The sequence below is a fragment of the Balaenoptera acutorostrata genome, chromosome 2 (genome assembly GCF_949987535.1).
Source record: "Balaenoptera acutorostrata chromosome 2, mBalAcu1.1, whole genome shotgun sequence".
In the NCBI taxonomy this organism is placed as follows: domain Eukaryota; kingdom Metazoa; phylum Chordata; class Mammalia; order Artiodactyla; family Balaenopteridae; genus Balaenoptera; species Balaenoptera acutorostrata.
This window is the reverse complement of record NC_080065.1, coordinates 163,023,613-163,051,431: the sequence shown is the minus strand read 5'-3', so window position 1 is coordinate 163,051,431 and position 27,819 is coordinate 163,023,613. Positions and strand designations below refer to the sequence as shown.

Below are 27,819 nucleotides of genomic sequence, written 5' to 3'. Positions count from 1 at the left end.
TGAATATCTGGGCTAGGTTCACTTCAGAGATTCATTGTTTTCCTGATAGGTATGAGTGATAATTTTTGTTTGTTTTGTATGTGGGTGGGGTCATGGAAATACTTGGGGATGGTGATCAAACTCAGCTGAACTGAGTTTGCTGTCACTTAGCAGTGTGATCTTGGACAGGTCTTTTAACCTTTCTGGTCTCCATCTGTAGAATGGGAATTATAATACTAGTCTCATTTGCCTGTGAGATTGTCATGAAGAGACAGTGAACTACATATACGAAAGTGCTTTCAGAATGGCAATGCACTCTGTATGCAGTGTGTGTGGCAGATAGCATCCCAGTTTGAATTTCAATGAGATTCAGAACTGTGATTAACAAGGCAAGCAGAGCCAGGATGGGGTGAGGCAAGCAGGGTGGGTAGGGCGCTAAGTGAAGGAGGCACTCCCTCACGGGGGTGTTTACATGCGGCTCTGAACCAGCAAGACGCTGAGAGTCAGTGTCTCCTTCAGTTTTGCACTGTAGTCACCCTGCTTGCCTCACCCAAACCTCTGTCCTGAGTGAAAGTAAAATACATGCCCATGAAAATTATACATGTGATATATACTTTTGTTGTAACAAAGTCCACCAGTACCTAATCAACCTTGACAGATGTTACCGCTGGGACAATTTCTGGGGTGTCTTTCCTGGCGTTTTTCATACATGTACAACCTTAAACTAGCTTTTGTTCTCACCTCATGGGCAGCACAGAAACATGGGGAAGAAACACCAATCTGATCTCAAAACCTCATGCGTGTTCTAGATCTTTGTCATGGGTGTATTTGTAGACTCTGGAGGGGTCACACAGCACATGACACGGCCAAACATGTTGAACCTACGTCACCCAGCTTTCTCTCCCGTACACCAAGTCTTCAGTAGCTGCTCCAGGACCTCCACCTCCCCCGTCTTTAAAAGCTCCAGGTATTTCTTTTCTTCCATCTCCTGGTTGGCTGGCTGGCTGGCTGCCTGCCTCTCTCATCCACTACTTCCTCTTTCATCTCCTCTCATGAAGACTAATCTGGCCATTTGAGGACTCTTTATCTCTCTTACTGTCTCCCAGATCAGTTCCATAAAGGATCTGGGTGGTAAAAAAAAAGACTCCCCTTCAGGCATGGGTATGAGGGAGAAAGGTTGTCAGTAGCTCCATAGGTTTTGTTCCTGACATATAATATCCATATGTACCTCTTCCCGGCCCCTCCTCCACACTTTTGAAATGCGATCACGCTGTCCCTAATGTCTTCTAACTCAGCGGTCCCCCACCTGTTCGGCAGCAGGGACCGGTTTCCTGGAAGAGAATGGTTCCACGGGGGAGGGGGCGGGGGGCTCAGGCAGTCGTGCAAGCGATGGGGAGCGGCAGATGAAGGTTCGCTGGCCTGCCCGCCGCTCACCCCGCCTCCTAACAGGCTGTGGAGCGCTGTTCTAACTGGCATCGTGTCACTTAACGATGCATCGCAGAGCTCTCCAGTGGTACTTCCAAGCTGATGTCATCGTTTTTAACAGCTGCCTGTATTCTACCCTGTCAGTGTGTCATAATTTAACCCCTTCTGTACTAGGAGATGTGTGTTTCTCCTTTTTCACTCTTGCAAATAATCTGCGTTGAAAATCCTCCTACACTTTTCACTTCCTTGTGTGCTTAGAAGTTTGATTTGCTGGGTCAAACAGGATGATGTGCTTTTTTTTTTTTTTTTTTTTTTTTTTTTTTTTTTGGCTGTGTTGGGTCTTCGTTTCTGTGCGAGGGCTTTCTCTAGTTGTGGCAAGCGGGGGCCACTCTTCATCGCGGTGCGCAGGCCTCTCACTATCGCGGCCTCTCTTGTTGCGGAGCACAGGCTCCAGACGCGCAGGCTCAGTAGCTGTGGCTCACGGGCCCAGCTGCTCCGCGGCATGTGGGATCTTCCCAGACCAGGGCTCGAACCCGTGTCCCCTGCATTGGCAGGCAGATTCTCAACCACTGTGCCACCAGGGAAGTCCCTGATGTGCATTTTGATAGCACATTATGGGAAGGTTGATTGTGAGCACGGCTCTGTCCCTGGTATTTTTCTTCCTGTCCAACCTCCGCTAGATTCACCTTCACATACAGTTTTCATTCACAGCTTGAGGGCTGTAAGTAACAACTGTCAGAGTTGTTTTTCTAAAATACCCTCGGTAAGCTATCGTGTATGGCACCGGTGTGACTGCTTTGGGAATGGTAGCTCCCAGGAGGAATGAGATGTTTCCCCTACTCCATATGGACCATCCTGCAGTTTGGCCTGCGGAGGCCTCGGGGTGCTTGAAGGCGCAGGAGAGGGAGCTGTGTGGACCCATCGCCGCCCAGTGGCCGCTGAGAGGACGACGGCCTTGTTCGCAGGCTCAGGCACCAAATCCCTGGGAACTCCTAGGAATGCTTGAGGGGTACTTTACTGGAGGCTGAAGTCCTGCATGAACAGCAGGGAGGTGGGAGCTAGTGACATCTGGGCTACTGTTACAGTGACTCCATGTGCAGCCATAGGCTGGCGCCTGGGGCAACTCAGGTGACTGTGGCTTTGGAGTGAATTTGCGTTTTATGGCTCACATGGTATCTACAGATATTAGAACGAGACAGCGGCAATATGCCAGGAGCAAGTCGTTTCTGGGCAGTGCTTATCTGCCTTCAGGACCTCTGGCATAACTCTGTGGTCCATAAGTTGGGAACCACTGAGGTGGGATATTGGAAAGCTGAGTGCAAATGAAATCATTAACTCAATGTCAAGGGGAGCGTGCTCTTGAAAGGAATCCTGGGGTGAATTCTCACCATACGGAAGGAACACCCGGTTGTTCCCATTCAGGATCCTAAAATGACTCCCTAATGTAACAAATCAACTTCTCTGGGCAGCTTGTTACCCCTTCATAACGAGTCCCCACCCTATAATGAGCCCTGTTTCCTGTGGCTCTGATCAGGGCAGGTGCTGTCACTGCCATCGGCAAACAGAAGGCTTCTTTTTGCTTCTAAGTCATTGCTTCTGCTTTTTGTACCTCCGTGAAACGCCACCTCCGTCCCTTTGGTAATCTAAAGCCTACCATCTTTGCTGCCCTTCTTAACGCCCACTGCTCCAAGTCCTCTCAGCAACTTGGGCTTTTAGTGACTTTGGATTTTGTGAACTCCTGAAGCTTTTACACTTGGTGTCAGACATTTGCTGTGGTCTCTGTTTCGGGTCTGTCACTTGTCTTCTCGGCTAGACTGTGACTTCTGACATCAGTGATGCTTCATGTTTTCATAGCTCCTTGAAGGGAGTTGCTGGACACAAAATAGTGTAATATTTCAGTGACTTGCTGCATGATAAAAAAATGAAAGCCTTTTGGTAAATGGAGATGTTCATATATTAGATCTGCTTTATGTAGACATTTTAAAAATCTTTCATTCATTCAGTCACGCATACGCACGCACACACGCACGTACAGTCCTCATACAGGGCTGGTCACAGGTGTAGGCGCATAGCCTTCCGCTTAGAACAGAGATGTGTTCCTGCGAAAAGCATGCCCACCAATGTGGACAATCAAGCCGATGGCTCATAAAAATGGAGCCAATCTGCTTGGATCGAGACTGGGCATCCAGACCCCGTGGATCACGTGTCCACTTTCCCAGGCCTGGCTTGCTGCTCGGAAAACACTTGTTGGGTGAGTCGTGGTCATGTATCTATTGGATTCAGCTCTGCTTCCTCTTGCTCTGCTTTGTGTTGACTTTATGTAAACAGTGGATTGCTGGCCTCTGGGTTAAGGGCAGTTATTTAATGCACACAGGCCAATGAACAACCACTAACTGTTGCGAGTTCAGGGGATCTAATATCTTGGGAGGATTTATACCAATTACTTAACTGCCTGAATACCAACCTTCCTATTAGCTTTATGATAAGATGCGCTTAGGTCTCACGTTTATCCCGAGAAGACAGCCTTATCCAAATCATCTATATTTTAGCAGGCAGTACCAAACTTCAGGCCTCAGAAACACATTTTAAATAATTCTTGCCATGCCATGTATTTTAAGTATCATTAAAGAGCCGCTTTCTTACTTTTAAAAATATGTGTGCAGTAGATTTTGTGAAGCCTATAATAAGTCTATGAAAAATTGATTATTTTCCCACAGGTATAGGTTCAGATTTTTATTCTGCTTGCCAAATGAAAAATCTAGTATGCGTGGGTCCTTTATCTGATTTATGCTCTCTGAATAGAATCACCATGTTCCCAAACAAAGAGAAATGGGTTACTCGGATTGAGTAGCCTAATCCCTTCCTGTGGTGGGCAAAGGAGTTTGTGCAGCTCTAAACTAGGAAGCATGGATTTCCCTTTCAAATGCCTCATTTTCTTATTCTTTGCCTTTCAGTCAGCTCCATGTAAACTGGGTCAGAATATAGCATGGGTGCTGAGGTGAGTTTCGGCTGCTGGTGGAATGTGCGTGTGATGGAAATAGGTCGCTTTAGGACCCAAGGATGATGCAGAGAGAGGTTTACAGTCAAAGATGATAATCGTTCTGTCCTTTAGTTAGCATTCCTGGTTTCTTTGCTTTTTTTTAACTGAACAGTATGTGCCAATGGCCCCCACGTACTTTCGTCTCAGTTCTCTGGCCCTCATTGCTACAAGTTGGTTATGGCGTTGGCTGCTTTCCCAGCATTCATTCTCTCCCTGATCATGAACCATGGCTCAGCACCCTGGTTGAGGGATAGGGAGGGATGGGGTATCATCATGCTCCTCTGTGCCTAAGTCTCTTCTGAATTACTCCCTCTCCACCCTTCCATCTGAGAGTCCTGGATACTTGTTAAGCCCCCAGAACAGACGAGGTGGGGGAATTGGGCACCTTGTGCAGGTGACAGTGGCATAGATATAGCGCCTCGCCCATAAGTAAGGTGGGACTAGAAACAGCCTTCTGAGCTGGGGCGGCGGGTGAGCACACAGCTCTCACTCCACAAACAAGGATGAAATAGGCAGCGCACAGAGGCTCAAGAGACCGCTGTGATGAGTAACTGAGTACAGGGGGCCACGGCGGTGCTCTGTGAGCTTGGACACTTACGCTGGGGCTACATTGTGGACAATCTCAAGGACCATGGTGGTGAGTGTGAACCGATTCGGCCTTGAGGGGCCAGGAGGGCTTTTCAGCTGGAGACTTTTGAGAGTGTGATTGGACCCGAGGCTTTTGAAATTGTCTTAAAGAGAATTGAGAAGTTGTCCTGTTTAGTGGTTTTAAAACTTTGCTTTGATGATCTCCCCGAGGGGCTGTTCTGGTAGGAGGATCTGGGGAAAGAAGCCGAGAGGCTGGGACCTTGGGCTCCTTTTCCCAGTGATTCAGCAGTTCTGCTTCTGTTTTACTTCTTGAGCTGCCAGGTAAGAGTCCCTTCATCCGTCCTTTCCTCTGTCCTTTCCTCCTTTCCTCCCTTCCTGTGGTTAAACACATAAGTTGGAAACTTTGTTAACTGTTTTTAAGTGTACAGCTCAGTAGTGTTAAGTATACTCAGTGTTAAATAGATCTCCAGACTTTTTCCTTTTGCAAACTGCAACTGTAGTCTCTTTCAATAACAATTCCCCCTTTTCACCTCCCTCCAGCCCTTGGTAACCACCATCCTACATTGTTTCTATGAATTTGACTAGCCAAGTAAGATTTCTTTTCAAAAAGCAATCAAGCAGCTGAGAAGGTTTGATAGCCTCCTGATGTATCCATCATTCCTCACTGTCTGCACCCGCCCCCCAGACAGTGAGGAAACTGAAATCCCAGAGGTCCTGGGAGGCCCAGGTGGCCACACAATGCAGATGTTATTCACACGGATACTTAAGCCGGATTGCCAGGTTCACATTTTGGCTCTGATGCTCTGTATGTGACACTGGGCAAGTGATGTAACGCAGTGCCCCAGTTTGCTCATCGGTTAAAGGGACATGATGGTAACAGAATCTGCTTTATAGCCTTGTTGTGAAGATTAAGTGAGGTAATCTACATAAAGCACTGGGAATAGGGCCTGACACTTATGTACGTGTCTGCTATGATTAAGTGACTTCCTAGCATGACACAGTTCCTTGTAAGGAGAGCTGTGACTTTGGGCCTACAACCAGCTCCCGTGGTGCATGTCTTTTGAGTTTCCACTTAAGACTGAATAGATAGATAGCTTTTTTTTTTTTTTTTTTTTTAAGGATTTTCTTATTTATTTATTTATTTATTTTTGGCTGTGTTGGGTCTTCGGTTCGTGCGAGGGCTTTCTCCAGTTGCGGCAAGCGGGGGCCACTCTTCATCGCGGTGCGGGGACCGCTCTTCATCGCGGTGCGCGGGCCTTTCTCTATCGCGGCCCCTCCCGTCGCGGGGCACAGGCTCCAGACGCGCAGGCTCAGCAATTGTGGCTCACGGGCCCAGCTGCTCCGTGGCATGTGGGATCTTCCCAGACCAGGGCTCGAACCCGTGTCCCCTGCATTAGCAGGCAGATTCTCAACCACTGCGCCACCAGGGAAGCCCAGATAGATAGCTTTGACTGGCAAGGTTTCCTCCTACACATCCCTATCTTTCATCTAGGGCATGCCATTGATCTTGAAGGATGCTCCATCAATATCTTAATCCTCAGGGGGAAAGTCATGCAGTTCGCATCATACAGCACAAGAAGGCCGGTCATGCGATGGCATTAATTCAACAAATATTTATGGAATGCTTTGATGTAAGGACACCTGGGGTAGATGCTGGGGACACTGAGCAAACCAGCCCCAAATCCCTGCTCTCGAGGAGCTTGTGTTGTCTTGGGGCAAACCTTTGTAATGCAGCCCTTTTAATCAATGAAATGTTTTTCCTGAACTCATCTAGCTAAGGAAGATGAAAAGTTTGCTTAAAAATATTCAGGTTCGGAAAGGAACGCTCTAGACCTGTTGCTGATGGTGCTTTCGAAAACTGGTTCGTAAAAATAGACACTAAACATGGCGTAGAAATACTGGTGATTTCAGATTTGAGGCGATTTTTCAGATACAAAGTTTGCAAGTCGGTTTATCTCCAGTGCTTACTCTGGGGTTGCGTGTGCAGTACAGTCCCTCATACTTAGAACTCGGTAAGGACAGCATAAGACTCACTTTACCTGTGCTTCAATCAGATGTCAGGAGGAATGTGGGATTCCTCCTGCCTACGCCTCTCCTGGGCTTCCTCCTTTCCTCCTCAATGTGGGCAGATGACATTCAGACTCAGAGGAAGCAGAAGCAGGGGTAGTGCGGTTGGGACTGATCTTCCAGAGGGAAGAAAATAGGAATTGCCATCACAGGCTGGGGCTTTCCAGCTACAAGAAAAGATCTGCGGTACAGATATCATGCTGCTTGCTGCCTCCTTGGCTATTTGGGTCATAGCCGGTGCTGTAAAGCACAGCTCTTCTTTCCTGGGGTCCTACAAGTACTTCATTGGTAGGTACTTCCCAACACAGCATTTCCAGCGTGCCACTGCTAGTCAGTCAAGGTTGCTGGGTGATAGGCATCCCATGTACTGTTAGAAACTGCTGGGACCTGTGTGGCGGCCTTAAAGCTAACGGACACAATCACCCGCAGCCGTGGCCCATTGTTCATTGCCCGCTATCCCCACTTGTTTCCCGTTAAGAGACTGCTATTTTGTTCAGCTGGGGTGGAGAACCCTTGATCTTAGGGAGCAGGGGGGCCCCTCTTTTAACCCTAAGGGATGAAGCGTGGAGGTCTGGGCCAGTTGTACTAAACCCATTCCCAAACCCAAACCCAAACCCATCCTCCTTCACAACTCTAAGTGTCAATGTGACACTGGCCAACGAGTCTGGTGGTTTCTAGGAAATATTTTTTTAAAATTTCCCATATAGGACTTCCCTGATGGCGCAGTGGTTAAGTATCTGCCTGCCAATGCAGGGGACACAGGTTCGAGCCCTGGTCTGGGAAGATCCCACATGCTGCGGAGCAACTGGGCCCGTGAGCCACAACTACTGAGCCTGCGCGTCTGGAGCCTGTGCTCCGCAACAAGAGAGGCCGCGATAGTGAGAGGCCCGCGCAGCGCAACGAAGAGTGGCCCCCGCTCGCCGCAACTAGAGAAAGCCCTCGCACAGAAACGAAGACCCAACGCAGCCAAAAATAAATTAAGTAATTATTTTTTTTAAAAAAAGAGAGCTTTAAAACCAAAGGTCAGGGGAATGACTGCTAATGAGTTTGGGGCTTCTTTTGGGGAGGATGAAAATGTTCTAAAATTGATCGTGGTGATGAATGTACCAAAAGAATTTAATTGTACACTTTAATGGGTGAATCGTATGGTATGTGGATTGTCTCTCAATAACGCTGTTATTTAAAAAAAAAAAAAAAAGGTCTGCAGGTAGCTAGACTTAAATTATAAAAACAAATATTAAGCCTGCAAAATAAAATACATAGGGGATAAAAATACTTGTTATATTTATGCAATTTTAAAATAGCTAAATGCCGTGTTACTGCACAAAATTTCACTGGTTAGGAAAAACAACAAATTGGAAACAGTGTCTGCCTTCAGGAGTAACTGGATGGGACAGAAGAGAGTTATTTTTTTCCCTGTATACTTTTATAACTTCTGATTTGATACATGTATTAAAAAAATAAGTGTACATATAATTAGTAACCACAGTGTCATACCTCTCCTTAGTACAAGTATAAACTCCCAGGTTGCATATTTTGTTCTGAAAAGAATAAAGAATGAAATATATATGTTTTTAAAAATCAGTCAAAGGAAGTAAAAAACTGAAAGATTCTTACATTTGTCTCATCTCACACTAAAAAGCATTTAGTCATTTCTCTGTTATTAGGCATTATAATCAGGCAGAATTCTTTCTTACCCAACAGTCTGACACATCTTTAAACAATGACACAGTTGACCATTCCCTCCTCCTTGAAAACTTCCTTTCCTTCATTTCTAGTACATCGCACTCTCCTGGTCTTCCTCCTCCCTCAATAACCTCTTATTAATAATCTCCTTTGCTGAATTCCTCTTCATTTCCCAAGAAGGTGTCCAGAAGGTAAGTTCCATGAAGGTGGGAATTTTTGTCAGCTTTGTTCACTACTGTATTCCCAAAGGCTAAAAAAAGTACCCAGAACCATACTTAATAAATAACTGTTGAATGAATACATGAGTGAATCAGCACCTCCAGGCTCACATTTTGAAAAGCCATAGAAGTAAACTATATTCCACATAACCTTTATGCTTAATCTACTTTATTACATTATATTTCTCTGAACATTGATAATCAATACACTGTTTATTATTTGATTAGCCAAAATACTTCATTCCCTGCTCTTTCTCCATCAATGTGTTTTACACAGTATGTGCAAAACGCACATTTAACAGCTCTTATACTACTTCTAAAAGCATAAACGTAGCATAGAAAAAGAGCAGCTGTTGCTATGGGAATTTTCACTTTTGTTTCTAGTATTAATGTTGAATTAACACAATGACATACTTTAGTAATTTTAAAAAAAGGGGGGACACCCCACTAGACTTAGTTAACTAAGATATCACAGTAAAGACAACACCCAGAAAGTGCCCGAGGCCCGCGCGCGCCCGAGTCGCACTCCCCGGAGGCTTCGGGACGCCGGCCGGGCGCGGTCGCGCGGGGGCGGGGCTCGCGCAGACGTCGGCCCGGGGCGGGGCTGGGGAATCGCGCAGGGGGCGGTGCGCGGTGACGTCGGGCGCCCGGGCGGAGCTGTGGCTGTGGTGGCGGCGGCGGCGGCGCCCGGCCGACAGCGGCAGCGGCAGCGGCAGCGGCAGCGGCAGTCCTGAGCAGGGTGAGACGGCCGCGGTGGCGGCAGCTCGGGGTCGGGCGGCGCCTGGAGCTTCCCGCCCGTCGCTGGCGCTGGGCCCCTCGGCTCTCCTCCGCCCGCTCCTCCTCACAGCCCTGGCTGGGTCCCGGCAGCGCGCCCCCGGGGAGTGCGGAGCCGTAGGTGAGGCTGGCGGGCCGGGGGGCTGGGGGCTGGCGGGCGGGGGCTCTGGGCTGCGGACCGGCGCGGGCGCACACGGCAGGCGCCGGGCGGGCGGCGTCTGTCTCCTCCCGCTTGCCGTAGGAGGCGGTGCGGCGCAAACAGTGGGCCGCCGCCTCCGCCGCTGCTTCAGGGGACCAGTCACGCAGAGCCCGGGGCGGGCCGCCCCGAGGAGCCTGGCGCCCGCGGACAGGTGGGCTTCCCGCCCGGAGGCCCTCGGGCTGCCCGCACGGCCCGGGAGACCCCGCTAGCGGCCTGTCCGCGGTTCACCTCGGCGGCCGGGGAGGGGGGGAGGAAGGGAGGGAGGGCGGCGCGGACGGCCGTCCCGGTTCTCGCGGGCGGCGCCACCAGGGAAGTCCTTTACAGGCCTTTTAAAAGCGTTCTGTCTCTTCTCTATCTGGTTATATATATTTTTTCTTTTCTTCCTGCCTTCCTCAGAAAATCTCTACCTATCCAGCTTTAGAGCAGGAAATTATGCGATTGAATTCTAGCTGTTTCTTTAACAAGAAATTTTTGTAATGGTATAAACAGAAGAATCTTAGTTTGAACGAATAAAAATGACTCATTTATGTTTATTCTGCATCTGGTATTAGTCAGGTTTATGGCTTTTATTTCCTAAAATCGTTCTAGAAATATTTATTATGATTTTGTTCCTTATATTTTTATCTGCATTATATTGTTATTTCCATGGAAGGTTCTGGACTGTTTCCAAATAAATTCCTTAGAAGGGATTGTTCCTGGCACACTGTTACTTCTGATGCCTTTACATTTGTCAAAAAGAAAATGAGGGTTTTTTGGACCTAAACTGAGAAGAATTATAGCGGAGGGAAGATGAGAGATGTATTTCTTTAACTGCCAATTATGTCTGATCCTGCGAGAGTACAGAATTTTTGATGGGTGTGTCTTCAATTTTGTGGACCCAGGCGTTGCCCACTGCCCAGCTCCTCTGACTATACCTGACCCAGATGCTCAGTTTCTGTCTTTTCTGTATTGATCGTAGGTGGAGGAGTTACTGATGGCCATGGAGAAGGTAAAACAGGAGCTGGAGTCCATGAAGGCGACGCTGTCCTGCACTCAGCAGTCACTGGCAGAGAAGGAAACTCATGTGACCAACCTTCGGGCCGAGAGAAGAAAACACTTAGAGGAAGTTCTGGAGATGAAGTAAGTTTTATAATATTGTTCTTCAGGCATATGCTTAGTTGAAATACTTGTCCTCATCGCTTTCATTTTCTGGCCCCGTTTGTCACGCCTGACACGCTTAGCCTAATTTTAATGCTCACTTGTGTTTCTCACTCCTTAGAACAAATTTGGGACAAATCCTCGTCAACTAGAAACTTTTTTTGCCTCCCTGTCATTGAATTTTGCAGTCCTCTAGAGTGTATGTATCCGTATGCAATTGTGTCTCTGAAGTTCCTGAAACCTTCTGGAAAGTTCTGGCAAGTTGTTGAGCTTTCTGAGGAAGATAACCATTGCTCCTGAGGTCATACGATGGCTAGGCAATTTTTAAAAACATTTTTTATTATAAACATTTCCAAAGGTACACAAAAGTAGAGAATAGTATAGTGAACCTCCTTATACCCATCCCCCATATTTCACCATTAACGTTTGCCGCACTCTCCAGTCAGTTTTGACAAAATTGTCACTTTTAGCAGAACCATTCTTGACATCATTTTCGTACTTTCCAGGCATCTTGCAGCTTCCTTGAGATAGTCTGTTGTGAAGGCTGTATATATCTGCTGTGCAGAATACAGCTGCTGCTTTTTCTCCTCTGTGACTTTGAAAAGTTCTGGTTTCCTTCTCTTCAGAACAAGTATGTCTCTTTTTTAAGTCTCTTAGTACTTTCTCCATCACTCCAATCCCCACCCCTGTGTAATTGTCCTGCTCTCATTTTACTGAAACCAAGTCTATGCTGGGACCCCTCAGTTACCTTCATCACCTCAGCAGTTACCTGTGTTCTTGTCGTCGTCTCTTCTGACTCAGAGGAGATACTGTCTCTCCTTCACCAAGCTCGCTTCTTATTTCTATCACAGATTTAAGCTCTGGTTCCCTCCTCTGCACTCTGTCTCCATTAATTTTCTTTCACATAATCTTTGCTCACTTTCTGTTAGTTCCTTCTTGTCTGCAATAAATACGCACTCTCTCTGACCTAAAGTAAACAGTCTTTCTGAGCCCAGCCAGTGCTTGAAGCTAACATCCCCTCTTCTTTTCTGCTACTTTGAACTATCAATACATGTTGAATATGAGAATTACAAAGTAGCAGAGGATCTTGCCATGACACCTCAGCATGAATTTTCATGGGGCATGATTGTTTTGATATCATGACGGCAGCTCAGGAGTTGAGGAAACAAATATCGGGGTGTCCCCTGTGCTTATGGATTATTAGGACACAGTGGGAGGTTAAGAGAGCCTGATCTTTCAGAAAAGAATTACAGGTGATGTGCTCTCGGAAGTGACAGATACTGGAGCCAGAAATAGGTTGATACGCAGGGAGAACGGGGAGAATTTAGGATTCTGAGTATCGTGATGAGAAAGTTTGCTTCTTACGAGCAGGTTAGTAGAGGCAGTTGAAGACAAGGTTTTATCCCTGATGATAAGAACATAGAGGAAGGATGGGTATAATATTCGGGAATACAAGGTATCGATGTGATACTCCTAAGCACAAACAGGCCCTGCTAAAGCAACGGTGTAGGAGTATTGTTTCGTTTTCTCTGTGTACCAATATCTTGACTTGACTTGTCACATCTTTCCCACTCAGTTCAAGTGTCTATAGCAAAACAGTGGTGGATTTGTAAAGGAATTTTCCTTTATTGTTAGGACTTTGAAAAGATATGAAAGAATTTTTTAAAGAATGCTTGACTTTAAACCATTAAAAGGGAATTGCGTGTGATTTTTTTTGTTGTTGTTGTTATTATTTTTGGAACCACAGTACTAAACTTTCTTATGGACTTCCCTTGCCAACCCAGGTTAGAGATTACATTTCAGAAAAATACTGTGATTTGCAAGACTGTTTTTGGTAAGGTCAAACACTCACACACTAAGGCATGGGATGAGTCATTAAAGTATTCAGAGATTTATAAGTGGTATAGAAATTTGATGAATAAACATTAAATAAAAGTTCTAGAAATAAGGTGTTAAAACCTGGCTCTGACAGGTGACCTGTCTCTTAAATCACCTTCCTCATTTGCTCAGGAGATACTACTACAGCATCATGCTGTTCTTAGATTTTGTACAAGTTTTTTGTCATGCAGATTTACTGACTTAAAAGTTTTTAAAGTAGTCTTTGCTTTAATTTGCACTTAAATTTCTCCTTGTTGTTGTCTCTCATTTTCATATCTTAATAAAATGGTTGTTTAATACCTTTCTTTTAACAAATTAAGCACTTCAGGCCTAATCGTCTATCCAAACATGCTGTTGAGAGTGGTGGCTAATCCCAAACTCCTAATGTATCCCTCCTCCACACTCTTTTCTCCTTTGGTAACCATAAGTTTGTTTTCTCTGTCTGTGGGTCTATTTCTGTTTTGTATATAAGTTCATTTGTATCTTTTTTTTTTTTTTACGTTCCACATATAAGCGATATCATGATATTTGTCTTTCTCTGTCTGGATTACTTCACTTAGTATGATAATCTCTAGGTCCATGCATGTTGCTGCAAATGGCATTATTTCATTCCTTTTTATGGCTGAATAATATTCCATTGTGTGTGTGTGTGTGTGTGTGTGTGTATGTATGTGTGTGTATACATATATATGTATAAATATATAAAACACATCTTCTTTATCCATTCACCTATTGATGGACATTTAGGTTACTTCCATGTCTTGGCTATTGTAATAGAGCTGCAGTGAACACTGGGTTGCATGTATCTTTTTGAATTATGTTTTTCTCTGGATATATGCCCAGGAGTGGGATTGCTGGATCATATGGTAACTCTATTTTTAGTTTCTTCAGGAACCTCCGTACTGTTCTCCATAGTGGGTGCACCAGTTTACATTCCCACCATCAGTGTAAGAAGGTTCCCTTTTCTCCATGCCCTCTCCAGCATTTATTGTTTGTAGACTTTTTTGATGATGGCCATTCTTACTGATGTGAGGTGATATCTCATTGTTGTTTTGCTTTGCATTTCTCTAATAATTAGCAATGTTGAGCATCTTTTCATGTGCCTTTTGGCCATCCATACGTCTTCTTTGGAGAAATGTCTATTTAGATCTTCTGCCCATTTTTTGATTGGGTGGTTTGTTTTTTGATATTGAGCTGTATGAGCTGCTTGTATATTTTGGAGATTAATCCTTTGTCAGTTGCTTCATTTGCAAATATTTTCTCCCATTCTGAGGGTTGTCTTTTCATCTTGCTTATGGTTTCCTTTGCTGTGCAAAAGCTTTGAAGTTTCATTAGGTCCCATTTGTTTATTTTTGTTTTTATTTCCATTTCTCTAGGAGGTGGGTCAAAAAGGATCTTGCTGTGATTTATGTCATAGAGTGTTCTGCCTCTGTTTTCCTCTAAGAGTTTGATAGTGTCTTGCCTTACATTTAGGTCTTTAGTCCATTTTGAGTTTATTTTTGTGTATGGTATTAGGGAGTGTTCTAATTTCATTCTTTTCCATGTAGCTGTCCAGTTTTCCCAGCACCACTTATTGAAGAGGCTGTCTTTTCTCCAGTGTATATTCTTGCCTCCTTTATCAAAGATAAGGTGACCATATGTGCGTGGGTTTATCTCTGGGCTTTCTGTCCTGTTCCACTGATCTATATTTCTGTTTTTGTGCCAGTACCATACTGTCTTGATTACTGTAGCTTTGTAGTATTGTCTGAAGTCAGGGAGCCTGATTCCTCCAACTCCATTTTTCTTTCTCAAGATTGCTTTGGCTATTCGGGGTCTTTTGTGTTTCCATGCAAGTTGTGAAATTTTTTGTTTTAGTTCTGTGAAAAATGCCATTGGTAGTTTGATAGGGATTGCACTGAATCTGTAGATTGCTTTGGGTAGTATAGTCATTTTCACAGTGTTGACTGTGGATTTGTCCATTTCTTCCAGGTTGTCCATTTTATTGGCGTATGGTTGCTTGTAGTAATCTCTCATGATCCTTTGTATTTCTGCAGTGTCAGTTGTTACTTCTTTTTCATTTCTAATTCTATTGATCTGAGTCTTCTCAGACTTTATTCTTGATGAGTCCGGCTAATGGTTTATCAATTTTGTTTATCTTCTCAACGAACCAGCTTTTAGTTTTATTGATCTTTGCTATCGTTTCCTTCATTTCTTTTTCATTTATTTCTGATCTGATCTTTTTTTTTTTTTTTTTTTTATAAATTTATTTATTTATTTATTTATGGCTGCGTTGGGTCTTCGTTGCCGTGCGCAGGTTCTCATTGCGGTGGCCTCTGTTGTTGCAGAGCACGGGCTCTAGGCGCGCGGGCTTCAGTAGCTGTGGCTCGAAGGCTCTAGAGCGCAGGCTCAGTAGTTGCGGCGCACAGGCCCAGCCGCTCCGCGGCATGTGGGATCCTCCCGGACCAGGGATCAAACCCGTGTCTCCTGCATTGGCAGGCGGACTCCCAACCACTGTGCCACAAGGGAAGCCCCTGATCTGATCTTTATGATTTCTTTCCTTCTGCTAACTTTGGGGTTTTTTTGTTCTTCTTTCTCTAATTGCTTTAGGTGTAAGGTTAGGTTGTTTATTTGAGATGTTTTTTGTTTCTTGAGGTAGGATTGTATTGCTATAAACTTCCCTCTTAGAACTGCTTTTGCTGCATCCCATAGGTTTTGGGTCGTCGTGTTTTCATTGTCATTTGTTTCTAGGTATTTTTTGATTTCCTCTTTGATTCTTTCAGTGATCTCTTGTTTATTAATTAGTGTAATGTTTAGCCTCCATGTGTTTGTATTTTTTACAAATTTTTTCCTGTAATTGATACCTAGTCTCATAGCATTGTGGTCAGAAAAGGTACTTGATACAATTTCAATTTTCTTAAATTTGTCAAGGCTTGCTTTGTGACCCAAGATATGATCTATCCTGGAGAATGTTCCATGAGCACCTGAGAAGAAAGTATATTCTGTTGTTTTTGGATGGAATGTCCTATAAATATCAATTAAGTCCATCTTGTTTACTGTATCATTTAAAGCTTGTGTTTCCTTATTTATTTTCATTTTGGATGATCTGTCCATTGGTGAAAGTGGGATGTTAAAAGTCCCCTACTATGATTGTGTTACCGTCGATTTCCCCTTTTACGGCTGTTAGCCTTTGCCTTCTGTATTGACTTGCTCCTATGTTGGGTGCGTAACTATTTACAGTTGTTATATTCTTGGATTGATCCCTTGATCATTATGTAGTGTCCTTCCTTGTCTCTTGTAACATTCTTTATTGTAAAGTCTGTTTTGTCTGATAAGAGAATTGCTACTCCAGCTTTCTTTTGATTTCCATTTGCATAAAATATCTTTTTCCATCCCCTCACTTTCAGTCTGTATGTGTCTCTAGGTCTGAAGTGGGTCTCTTGTAGACAGCATATATACAGGTCTTGTTTTTGTATCAATTCAGCAGTCTGTGTCTTTTGGTTGGCGCATTTAATCCATTTACATTTAAGGTAATGATCGATATGTATGTTCCTATTACCATTTTCTTAATTGTTTTGGGTTTGTTATTGTAGGTCTTTTCCTTCTCTTGTGTTTCCTGCCTAGAGAAGTTCCTTGAGCATTTGTTGTAAAGCTGGTTTGGTGGTGCTGAATTGTCTTAGCTTTTGCTTGTCTGTAAAGGTTTTAATTTCTCCATGAAATCTGAATGAGATCCTTGCTGGGTAGAGTAATCTTGGTTGTAGGTTTTTCCCTTTCATCACTTTAAATATGTCCTGCCACTCCCTTCTGGCTTGCAGAGTTTCTGCTGAAAGATCAGCTGTTAACCTTATGGGGATTCCCTTGTATGTTATTTGTTGCTTTTCCCTTGCTGCTTTTAATATTTTTTCTTTGTATTTAGCTTTTGATAGTTTGATTAATATGTGTCTTCGTGTGTTTCTCCTTGGATTTCGCCTGCCTGGGACTCTCTGTGCTTCCTGGACTTGATTGACTATTTCCTTTCCCACGTTAGGGAAGTTTTCAACTATAATCTCTTCAAATATTTTCTCAGTCCCTTTCTTTTTCTCTTCTTCTTCTGGGATCCCTATAATTCGAATGTTGGTGCGTTTAATGTTGTCCCAGAGGTCTCTGAGACTGTCCTTAATTCTTTTCATTCTTTTTTCTTTTTTCTTCTCTGCAGTAGTTATTTCCCCTATTTTATCTTCCAGGTCACTTATCCATTCTCCTTCCTTAGTTATTCTGCTATTGATTCCTTCTAGAGAATTTTTAATTTCATTTATTGTGTTGTTCATCCTTGTTGTTTATTCTTTAGTTCTTCTAGGTCCTTGTTAAACGTTTCTTGTATTTTCTCCATTCTACTTCCAAGATTTTGCATCATCTTTGCTGTCATTACTCTGAATTCTTTTTCATGTAGACTGCCTATTTCCTCTTCATTTGTTTGGCCTGGTGGGTTCTTACTTTGCTCCTTCATCTGCTGTGTGTTTCTCTGTCTTCTCGTTTTGCTTAACTTACTGTGTTTGGGGTCTCCGTTTTGCAGGCTGCAGGTTCGTAGTTCCTGTTGTTTTTGGTGTCTGCTCCCAGTGGCTAAGGTTGGTTCAGTGGGTTGTGTAGGCTTCCTGGTGGAGGGGACTGGTACCTGTGTTCTGGTGGATGAGGCTGGATCTTGTCTTTCTGGTGGGCAGGTCCACGTCTGGTGTTGTGTTTTGGGGTGTCTGTGACCTTATTATGATTTTCCGCAGCCTCTCTCCTAATGGGTGGAGTTGTGTTCCTGTCTTGCTAGTTGTTTGGCATAGTGTGTCCAGCACTGTAGCTTACTGGTCGTTGAGTGGAGCTGGGTCTTAGCGTTGAGATGGAGATCTCTGGGAGAGCTTTTGCCATTTGATATTACGTGGAGCTGGGAGGTCTCTGGTGGACCCATGTCCTGAACTCGGCTCTCCCACCTCAGAGACACAGGCCTGGCACCCGGCCAGAGCACCAAGACCCTGTGTCAGCCACATGGCTCAGAAGAAAAGGGAGAAACAAAAGAAATAAAATAAAGTTATTAAAATAAAAAATAAAAAATAATTATTGAAAATAAAAAAAATTAAAAAGTAATAAAAAAAAGAAAAAAAAAAGAAGAGAGCAACCAAACCAAAAAACAAATCCACCAATGATAACAAACGCTAAAAACTATACTAGGAAAAAAACAAAAAACGGACAGACAGAACCCTAGGACAATTAGTAAAAGCAAAGCTATACAGGCAAAATCACACGAAGTCCACTGCCTCAATTTGGGGATGATTCATTGTCTATTTAGGTATTCCACAGATGCAGGGTACATCAAGTTGATTGTGGAGATTTAATCCACTGCTCCTAAGGCTTCTGGTAGATATTTCCCTTTCCTTCTTTGTTCACACAGCTCCCGGGGTTCAGCTTTGGATTTGGCCTCTCCTCTCCATGTAGGTTGCCTGAGGGCGTTTGTTCCTGCCCAGACAGGACAGGGTTAACATAGCAGCTGATTCCGGGGCTCTGGCTCACCTAGGCCTGGGGGGAGGGAGGAGTACAGAATGCGTGGTGAGCCTGTGGTGGCGGAGGCTGGCGTAACGTTGCACCAGCCTGAGGCGCGCCGTGTGTCCTCCCGGGGAAGTTGTCCCTGCATCACGGAACCCTGGCAGTCGGGGGCTGCACATGCTTCCGGGAGGGGAGGTGTGGATAGTGACCTGTGCTTGCACACAGGCTTCTTGGTGGCTGCACCTGCAGCCTTAGCGTCTCATGCCAGTCTCTGGTGTCCATGCTGATAGCCTCGGCTCGCGCCCATCTCTGGAGCTCATTTAGGAGGTCCTCTGAATCCCCTCTCCTCACGCGCCCGGAACAGTGGTCTCTTGCCTCTTCGGCAGCTCCAGACTTTTCCCGGACACCCTCCCAGCTAGCTGTGGCACGCTAGCCCCCTTCAGGCTGTGTTCACGCAGCCAACCCCAGTACCCTCCCTGGGGTCTGACCTCCGAAGCCCGAGCCTCAGCTCCCAGCCCCCGCCCACCCTGGCGGGTGAGCAGACAAGCCTCTCGGGCTGGTGAGTGCTGGTCGGCACCGATTCTCTGTGAGGGAATCTCTCCGCTTTGCCCTCCGCACCCCTGTTGCTGCGCTCTCCTCTGTGGCTCTGAAGCTTCGCCCTGCCACGCCCTGTCTCTGACAGTGAAGGGGCTTCCTAGTGCATGGAAACCTTTCTTCCTTCACAGCTCCCTCCCACTGGTGCGGGTCCCGTCCCTATTCTTTTGTCTCTGTTTTTTCTTTTTGCTTTTGCCCTACCCGGGTACGTGGGGAGTTTCTTGCCTTTTGGGAGGTCTGAGGTCCTCTGCTAGTGTTCAGTAGGTGTTCTGTAGGAGTTGTTCCACACGTAGATGTATTTATGATGTATTTGTGGGGAGGAAGGTGATCTCCATGTGTTACTCTTTTGCCATCTTGAAGGTCTCCGCACTTTTCAGTTTTTTTTGTCATATGTATTACTGTTATGGCCATCTTTATTAATACATTTTCACATTTCTGATTATTTTCCTATGATAGGTTGTTAAAAAATTGAATCTATTCATCAGAGGGGATCAAAGCAATTATAGGAGAGGTTTTCCCATATACATTTATGTATTCTTAAAATGTTTAACACTTATATTTATTACTTTGTAATGAGAAAATGTTACAAAAATGACCCTACAAATTACTATATTATCCACCTTATATTTGGAGAGAAAAGCAACATTGCTAGAAGATAGTTTCTGCTTCCTAAGGATGATACAGTTGTGCTTATAAAATAAAAGAGATGAATATACTTATTGACACACTGTCTTCTAGAAGGATTGGACCACTTTAGGTGATCAGGCATGTAAGAATGCATGTATCACCTTACCTGTTCATATAATGTTTAAAAATCTTTTGCCTGAAAAAAACTTTTACCTCTTTCATAGATTAAAAAGTTTTGTCTTACCTTGCTTTCATTTGCAATTCTTTGTTTACATTTTCATGTGTTTATTGTCAATTTGCATATTGTCTGTGATTGGTATATTCCTATTTGTTAATTTCTCTTGGGGACAGTAAGGTCTTAGTATTTCATTGACGTTTATGGGCTTTTTCAATAGTGAGGATAAAGTACTTTCCCAGTTGTGAATAATTTTTAGTTTTTGTCATTTGCTCATTAGTTTTTGACTTTTGATGTTTATAATTCTAGATTTCTAAGCAGTAAAATGTACTATACTTTTCTTACATTTGTAATTTGTAATTTTTTTGTAATTTCTTATATTTCGTTTTTTGTTTAGAAAGTCCTTCCCTATCTGAATATCATTAAATATGTTATATTTATTCTTTTTATTTTCTAATTAATTTGCATTTTATACCTAGTTCTTTAATCTTCCTGGAACTTATTTTTAATTTTATGTGGGGAGAACATATTTATTTTGATGTTTTCCTAATAATTGAAAAGCTTTCTAAATACTGTGATCAGTCTCTTTTCTTTTGGTTTGTGGCATTTCCTTTTTCTTTCTTAAGTGCTTAATTATTGTGAGATTTGTTCCATTGATCTCTTTGTTGATATTCTTTTTCCAGGACTACATTGATTTGATTATAACAGGCTTTCAATTTGTATTAATGGCCGATTGGGTGTTGAAAAAAATGTCCTTCAAATATATATGTACACACACACACACACATATGCATATATATATATATATGCTGTTCTTAACTCTTTATTCTTATGTGCTGCCAGACATTCTTACCCCACTCTTATATGCTGGCTGCCTCAGGTGTCAGCTTAAATGGTAGTTCTTCAAAGAGACCTTCCCTAACCATCCTGCCTAAAGTAGGGCAGTCTGCGCCAGTATCAGCACAAATAAATCAGTCAGCCTTTCAGAAGTCATTTCCTTTCACACCAAATCTTCCAGATGCAGTTCTCATGTTCCTCATTATTTGGTGAGCTGTTAAAATGAAGACAACTATTGATCCACCGTCCGCTCCTATTTAATTGCTTAAAACTTCCAGCAATTAAATAGGAGCAAATTCTGTCATTTAAGAGAAGTGACTTACTATTGAAGAGTATAAATTCTAAAGTTGTAGTTAAAAAACTTATACAGTACATTTTTTTTTAATACAGTACATTTTTGATTATGTCCTAGATGAAAAAGACAGCCAGTGTCTGGGACAAAAGATCAGCAAGGCTCTGTAAAACCTTTGTCCCATTTTATTTTATTTATTTATTTTTTTTATTTTTTTTTAATTTTTGGCTGTGTTGGGTCTTCGTCTCTGTGCGAGGGCTTTCTCCAGTTGCGGCGAGCGGGGGTCACTCTTCATTGCGGTGCGTGGGCCTCTCACTGTCGCGGCCTCTCTTGTTGCGGAGCACAGGCTCCAGACGCGCAGGCTCAGTAGTTGTGGCTCACGGGCCCATTTGCTCCGCGGCATGTGGGATCTTCCCAGACCAGGGCTCGAACCCATGTCCCCTGCATTAGCAGGCAGATTCTCAACCACTGTGCCACCAGGGAAGCCCCTTTGTCCCATTTTAAAATGAAGTATTAGGACATCTGTGCCATAGAGATTCAAGCTAGTGTCCCTGAGAATTTTCAGCTGCACCAGAGTGGTGATTGCTCAACAGACTAAACTGGAGAGTGTGGGATAATTATCACAAGAGGACCACATAGAATGATGACATGGAAAGTGATTAGTTACAAACAATCAATAGCAGAAGAAAAGGCTATTAAAAGAAAGTTTTTAGAGGTACTGATTTCAATGAGAAAAGGCTGGTGAGACATTTTGGTTCTTTATTAATTGGTTTTCTTCATGCAGGGCTTTCAAAAAGAAAACAAGTAATTTGAGCACACTAACCAACTTTATTTTTCATGAAAAAAGAAAGCCCTTTGTGATTTTAATGCTGCTTAACTCCTTTCTTCACCGTTCATGCGGTTATAATCTTAAGCAAACAAACAAAAATTTGCTATTATAAGGCTGTGGTGCTTCAATGGCAGTAATGGCACTGACCCTAGTACAATTTTCAGTAGAGAAACAGAGCTAATTGATTTATAACCATTATTCTAATTAAATAATCATAAATAATAAGCTTCATGTTAGGGATTATGTTATCAAGTGTGTTGTTTTGTCCTTATTTCTCAAATGTTTTACTTTGGTGAAGAATTACAAGCTGTAAATGGTACAGATGAACTGGTTTTCAGGGCAGAAGTAGACACAGATGTAGAGAACAAACGTATGGGCACCAAGGGGGGAAAGTGGCGGGGAGGGTGGGTGGTGGTGGGATGAACTGGGAGATTGGGATTGACATGAATACACTAATATGTATAAAATAGATAACTAATAAGAACCTGCTGTATAAAAAAATAAACTTCAAAAATTCAAAAAAAGAAAAAAAATAGAATTACAAGCTGTAATCCAAATGAATTGAAGGGACTATTGAGATGATCCAGTCATTGCTTTTTGAAAAACACTTTAAGCTGCAGACCCCTTTTTCAAATGAATATTATTCAGATATGAAAATAAAACTTATTATTTATTAATTAACTAATTTATTTTTTGGCTGTGTTGGGTCTTCGTTGCTGCGCACAGGCTTTCCCTAGTTGCGGCGAGTGGCGTGGGGCGCAGGCTTCTCATTGCGGTGGCCTCTCTTGTTGTGGAGCCGGGATCTAGAGCGCAGGCTCAGTAGTTGTGGTGCACGGGCGTAGTTGCTCTGCGGCATGTGGGATCTTCCCAGACCAGGGCTCGAACCCGTGTCCCCTGCATTGGCAGGTGGATTCCCAACCACGGTGCCACCAGGCAAGTGCCTCAAACTTATTTTAAGAAGTAAAATGAAAAAGAAGGCAAAGCTGTTCTGATTGAGACAGGACTGGGGAGCCCAGATGCCCCAGTGTGGCCCTGCCAGGCATTCCCTGAAGATGTTCTTTAGAACCCCTAGGGCTTCCCAGGGCTGGGTTCAATAAGCCACTAACCAAACCTTTTGATTTTACAAACAGGAGCAACAACAGTAGCTGCCATTTATTGATAATTTACAGTGTGATAGGTGTTCTGTCTTACTGCTAATTATTATAATAACCCTGTAGATTCAGTTTCATAATGTTCATAGTATAGATTAATAAATTAAGGCTCAGAGTATTTAGTTAACTTCACTGAAGTCATCTTGATGGAACCAGGAATTGAACCCAGAGCCAGATCTTTCTTGGTCTGTGTTCTCCCCTTAGAGAAAGGGTCCTTATCAACTTCTTTCAGTTTCTGTGACACTGTTTTCCTGATTTCTACCCACTTCTCTGACTGCTCCTCTTGTCTCCTTTGCCCGCCTCTTACCCTCTGCCTGCCATCTAATGTTGAATCAGTCCTATGACTATCTCCTCTTGCTGTGTTTTCTTTTCCTAGGGAGGCTTATTCACTACCTTGGCCTCAGTTAACATCTGTGTATCAGAGCTTCCACACTTAACATCTTTAGCTCATATCATTCCTCTAAGCTCCAGACCCACATGCCCAGTTGCTCCCTCAAACCTTTTCTCAGCATCTCAAAAGCACATTACATTCAGCTCAAGATTTCCCCTCAATTCTGGTCCTTCCTTATTTTTTCCCATTTTTGTTTATGGTGCCACCAACTTGTCCATGGTGTTTAAGTCAGAAACTTCAGAATTTTCCTTGATTGCTTCATTCCCTCATTTCCCACCCTGCCAGTCAAATCCTGGTGATCTTTTTTCTCTGAAGTATTTCTGTAAGCCATCCATTTTCCCACCCCACAGCCACTGTCATAGTTTGGTCATGTCGCTGTTGGCTGACATTATTGCAGTGGTCTCCCAATTTTCCCGTCTTTCTGTTTCCCCCTGCTGTGCAGCCTCATTGCAGCCAGTCTGGGCTTTTGAAAGTGCCCATGTGATGTTTGAATCCTGGCTCCACCACTCACTAGTTATGTGAGCTTGGCAGGCTGCTAAGTCTTTCCAAACCTTAGTTTCCTCATCTGAAAAATGGTTATATAATTCTTACCTCATGTACTTGTTCTAAGAATTAAATGTGGTAGTATGTGCCCGGCATCACTATTAGTGATGATGGTAGAGATGATCATACTCAGCTCAAAACTTTTTCAGGGCTTCCTGTTGCCCTTAAAGTCCAAAACTCTTGTCACACTTCCTTGGTGCTCAGTCTCCTTAATCCCTCAAATGTGCTGTGCCCCCTCCTTCTTGAGGGTCTTCACCTAAGTAGTCTTCTCCTCACAGTAGAAGTGTTGTGTCTTTAAATAGTTAATGGAAGTTAACTTATTCTTCAGATCTCACCCAGCCCCCAAATCTTCTCTTATCTTTTACTACCTTGGATTTATAGCTTTTATCCCTGTTTGCAGTTATAATTGTGTATGTTTGTTGCTGTTGGGATTAATGACTCTCTTATGCACCGTTATCTGTCTTATCTACCTTTATATGGAGACAGACCGTGTTTATTATACCCACCTGCCATGGTATCTCTGTCAGGGAGCTTAATGCCTGCTCCTAACTAAAGATCTTTCTTCCGTCAGTGAGGGATTATACTTCAGTATTTTTTTTCTGTTCTCCAATGTTTGGTTAAGTTTATTTTTCAACAGCACTGCCTCCTTTGTGGGCAGAATTGTCTGAAATGGACTCTTTCATGTTAATTACTAGTTCTTGTTCTTGATGGAGAGAACTCCCAAGGTAGCCGGAGCCCTCTCAGAATCTGTCATTCTTCTGGTATTGAAATAGGCTAGGGGTTCGTTTTTCCGCCTAGGATAAAGTGCTGTTCTTGTGTTCCTGTAAGTTTTGTGTTTTTGTGGCACTTGTCTATACGTTGGGATTCATATTTTCTTTTGCTTAAGTCTGTATAAGAAATATGACATATTTTAGGTCCACTAATGTCATCAAATGTTCCTTTGTGAACCTCTCATTTAAGTTTTCTTGTTTTTGTTTAGATACCTTGGGTTAAGCAAGTAGCTTTATTTAAAAAGCCAATTTTCCTTATAATATGGGGATCAGAGAATGTGTTCTTAAAAGCTGTCAGAAAAAAAGAATTATATAAGCATCTATCCCAATTCATAAGTTTAGTTTAAAAATATTTTAAACATTAGTAATGAATCAGGTATCCCTGTGTTACTTTTTTGTTTCTCAAATACCTGAGAGAAAAAAGAAGCCTGCTTATTTATTTATTTTCCAATAAATATGAAAGGGATAGAAAGGAAATTCTTGAAACTGTTGATTATTGTTGCTTTCAGATTTTCAGTGTCCTTATCTCTAAGATCATTTTTATAGGAATCTTTGACATCAAAATTTTGGTACTGAGATTAAAGTAGTTGTATTTTGTGGGGATTCTCAGGGAGAGATGCCATTTTAGGAAGTAGGGTGAGCGGAGAGAAATTAGGATTCTTTCCAATCTTTTCTGTTTCTTCTCTCATTCCTTCTTTCAGAGAGAAAAGATCCTATGGATAGAATTTTTGCTTTTTAAAATAAATTCTCAAGCCTTACAGCGATACTTGGGCTCTGCTAATTAAAGTAGCTTCATAAGTAATAACTTTCTTTGAAAACACTGTCTTTATTCCTTATGGATGGAATTGAATGCACAATCATTTAGCTTTTCTTTTTTTTTAAAGTAACAACCCAATCCATTTCCACCAAAAATTTCCTTCTAGGAAAGTGGTTTTATGATTAATGGAAAGTGTTATATGATTAATGGTTCTATAGATATGAAAGTTATAGGCTGGATATCTGCTCCCTTTTATCATCTGTATTATGCATCTCGTTTATAGTAAGTTGAATAAGGTACATTTAAATGACCAGTAAGGTTGAAGACACGCTCTACTACCTGGCAGTTTCATTTCCGTGTGTCTTCTTGAGAGAAACTTTTGCACATGTGCACAAGGAGACAGGTAGATGTACATGTGCTTGTTGTAACAGTGATAACAGTGGAAAAACATCTAACTGTTCCTCAAGTAGGTGAGTGGATAAGTTGGTATTTATTCACAAAATGGAATGTGAGTACACAGTCCTTTCCTCCAAAATACTTAGGGCACATGTATGTTGGAATTTAGATGTTTTTCAGATTTTGAAAGGTAATCCAGTATATAAACTGTATATTGTGTAATACTCCCATTGGGATCTGGACAATACCCAGTAATCAAACATATTAAATCTGTAGCAAAACTTAGGAATATTCATATTAAATTGGATAAATAAATGGTAAATAGCCTCATAGCAGTTGAGTCAGGTTTTTCCATTAAGCTTGGAGAAAAATTTAGTCTTTTTAAAGCTCTTTGGATTTTAGAATTTTGGATAAGGAATTGTGAAACCTGTATTATACAGTTCATAAACGTGAATGAGCTAGAGTTATGTATATCAGTGTGGAGAAATCTCAAACACGTTTTTAAAAAATTGAAGTATTGTTGACATATTATATTAGTTTCAATATTTTGCTATTGGGATACATTACAAAATGATCAACACACTGGGTCTGGTTAACATCCATCACCACACATAGTTACAAAGAACTTTTTTTTCTTGGGATGAGAACTTTTAAGATCTACTCTCTTAGCAACTTTCAAATATGTAATACAGTGTTATTAACTATAGTCACCATGCTGTACATTATATTCCCAGGACTTATTTATTTTTATAACTGGAAGTTTGTACCTTTTGACTCCCTTTACCCATTTCACCCACTCCCTGTCCCCCACCCCTGGCAACCACCAATCTGTTCTCTACCTGTGAGCTTGTGGTTCTGCCCCCCCCTCCGAAATGGTAAGATTTTATTTTTTTTTATGGCTGAATAATATCCCATTGTGTATATCTATACACATATGTGTATAGATATACACACCACATTTTCTTTATCCATTCATCCATTGATGGACACTTAGGTTGTTTCTATATCTTGGTTATTATAAATAATGCTGCAGTGAACATGGGGGTGCGGATATCTTTTCGAGTTAGTTATTTTTGTTTTCTTTGGATAAAAACTCAGAAGTGGAATTGCTGGATCTAATGGCAGTTCTATTTTTAATTTTTTGAGGAACCTCCATTACTGTTTCCTATAGTGGCTATACCAGTTTACATTCTCAGACACATTATGTTGAGTAACATGAGCAATTTGCAAAGAGAATCAAGAACAGATGACATCACTTCTGTGAATTTTAAATAAGCAACAGTGAGGGGTGGGGGAGAGAGAGAGAGAGATCTGAAACAAATAAGGCAAATTGTTGATGGTGATTTCCATACGTTGTTGTATATTTGAATGAGTCTCTGTAGCCCCGAGCTTCTGCTTTCTTCTCTAACCTTTTTAAGAATGCAGGGTGGGCTTCCCTGGTGGCGCAGTGGTTGAGAATCTGCCTGCTAATGCAGGGGACACGGGTTCGAGCCCTGGTCTGGGAAGATCCCACATGCCACGGAGCAGCTGGGCCCGTGAGCCACAACTGCTGAGCCTGTGCATCTGGAGCCTGTGCCCCGCAACGGGAGGGGCCGCGATAGTGAAAGGCCCGCGCACCGCGATGAAGAGCGGTCCCCACACCGCGATGAAGAGTGGCCCCCACTTGCCGCAACTAGAGAAAGCCCTCGCACGAACCAAAGACTCAACACAGCCAAAAATAAATAAATAAATAAATAAATAAAGTAGCTATAAAAAATTAAAAAAAAAAAAAAGAATGCAGGGTTACAATTGAATTAGGTGATAGAGCATAATACATGCTGGGACTGGAAGTGTTCTTAAAATCAACTAAATTATCCTTTTTTCTTTTAAGTGAAGTCATTCCTACTTGTTAAGAAATTTTCTTGAATATTTATTTACTTTTCCCTTTTCTGACCTATGTTACTTTTTTCTCTTTTAATATATTTATTTTTTGTTGGAGTATAGTT

At 42.7% G+C, this 27,819-nt stretch overlaps 1 protein-coding gene across 1 annotated transcript in view; it reads left to right on the top strand.

The window, feature by feature from the left end:
• The first annotated feature begins 3,542 nt into the window (after positions 1 to 3,542).
• Positions 3,543 to 27,819, top strand: part of LOC130707191 (ELKS/Rab6-interacting/CAST family member 1-like) — an 89,181-nt gene continuing 64,904 nt past the window's right edge. Inside the window, 3 exon segments of the mRNA XM_057540412.1 lie at positions 3,543 to 3,655; positions 9,495 to 9,742; positions 10,935 to 11,095. Of these exon segments, the coding sequence (XP_057396395.1) occupies positions 3,543 to 3,655; positions 9,495 to 9,742; positions 10,935 to 11,095 (522 nt within the window).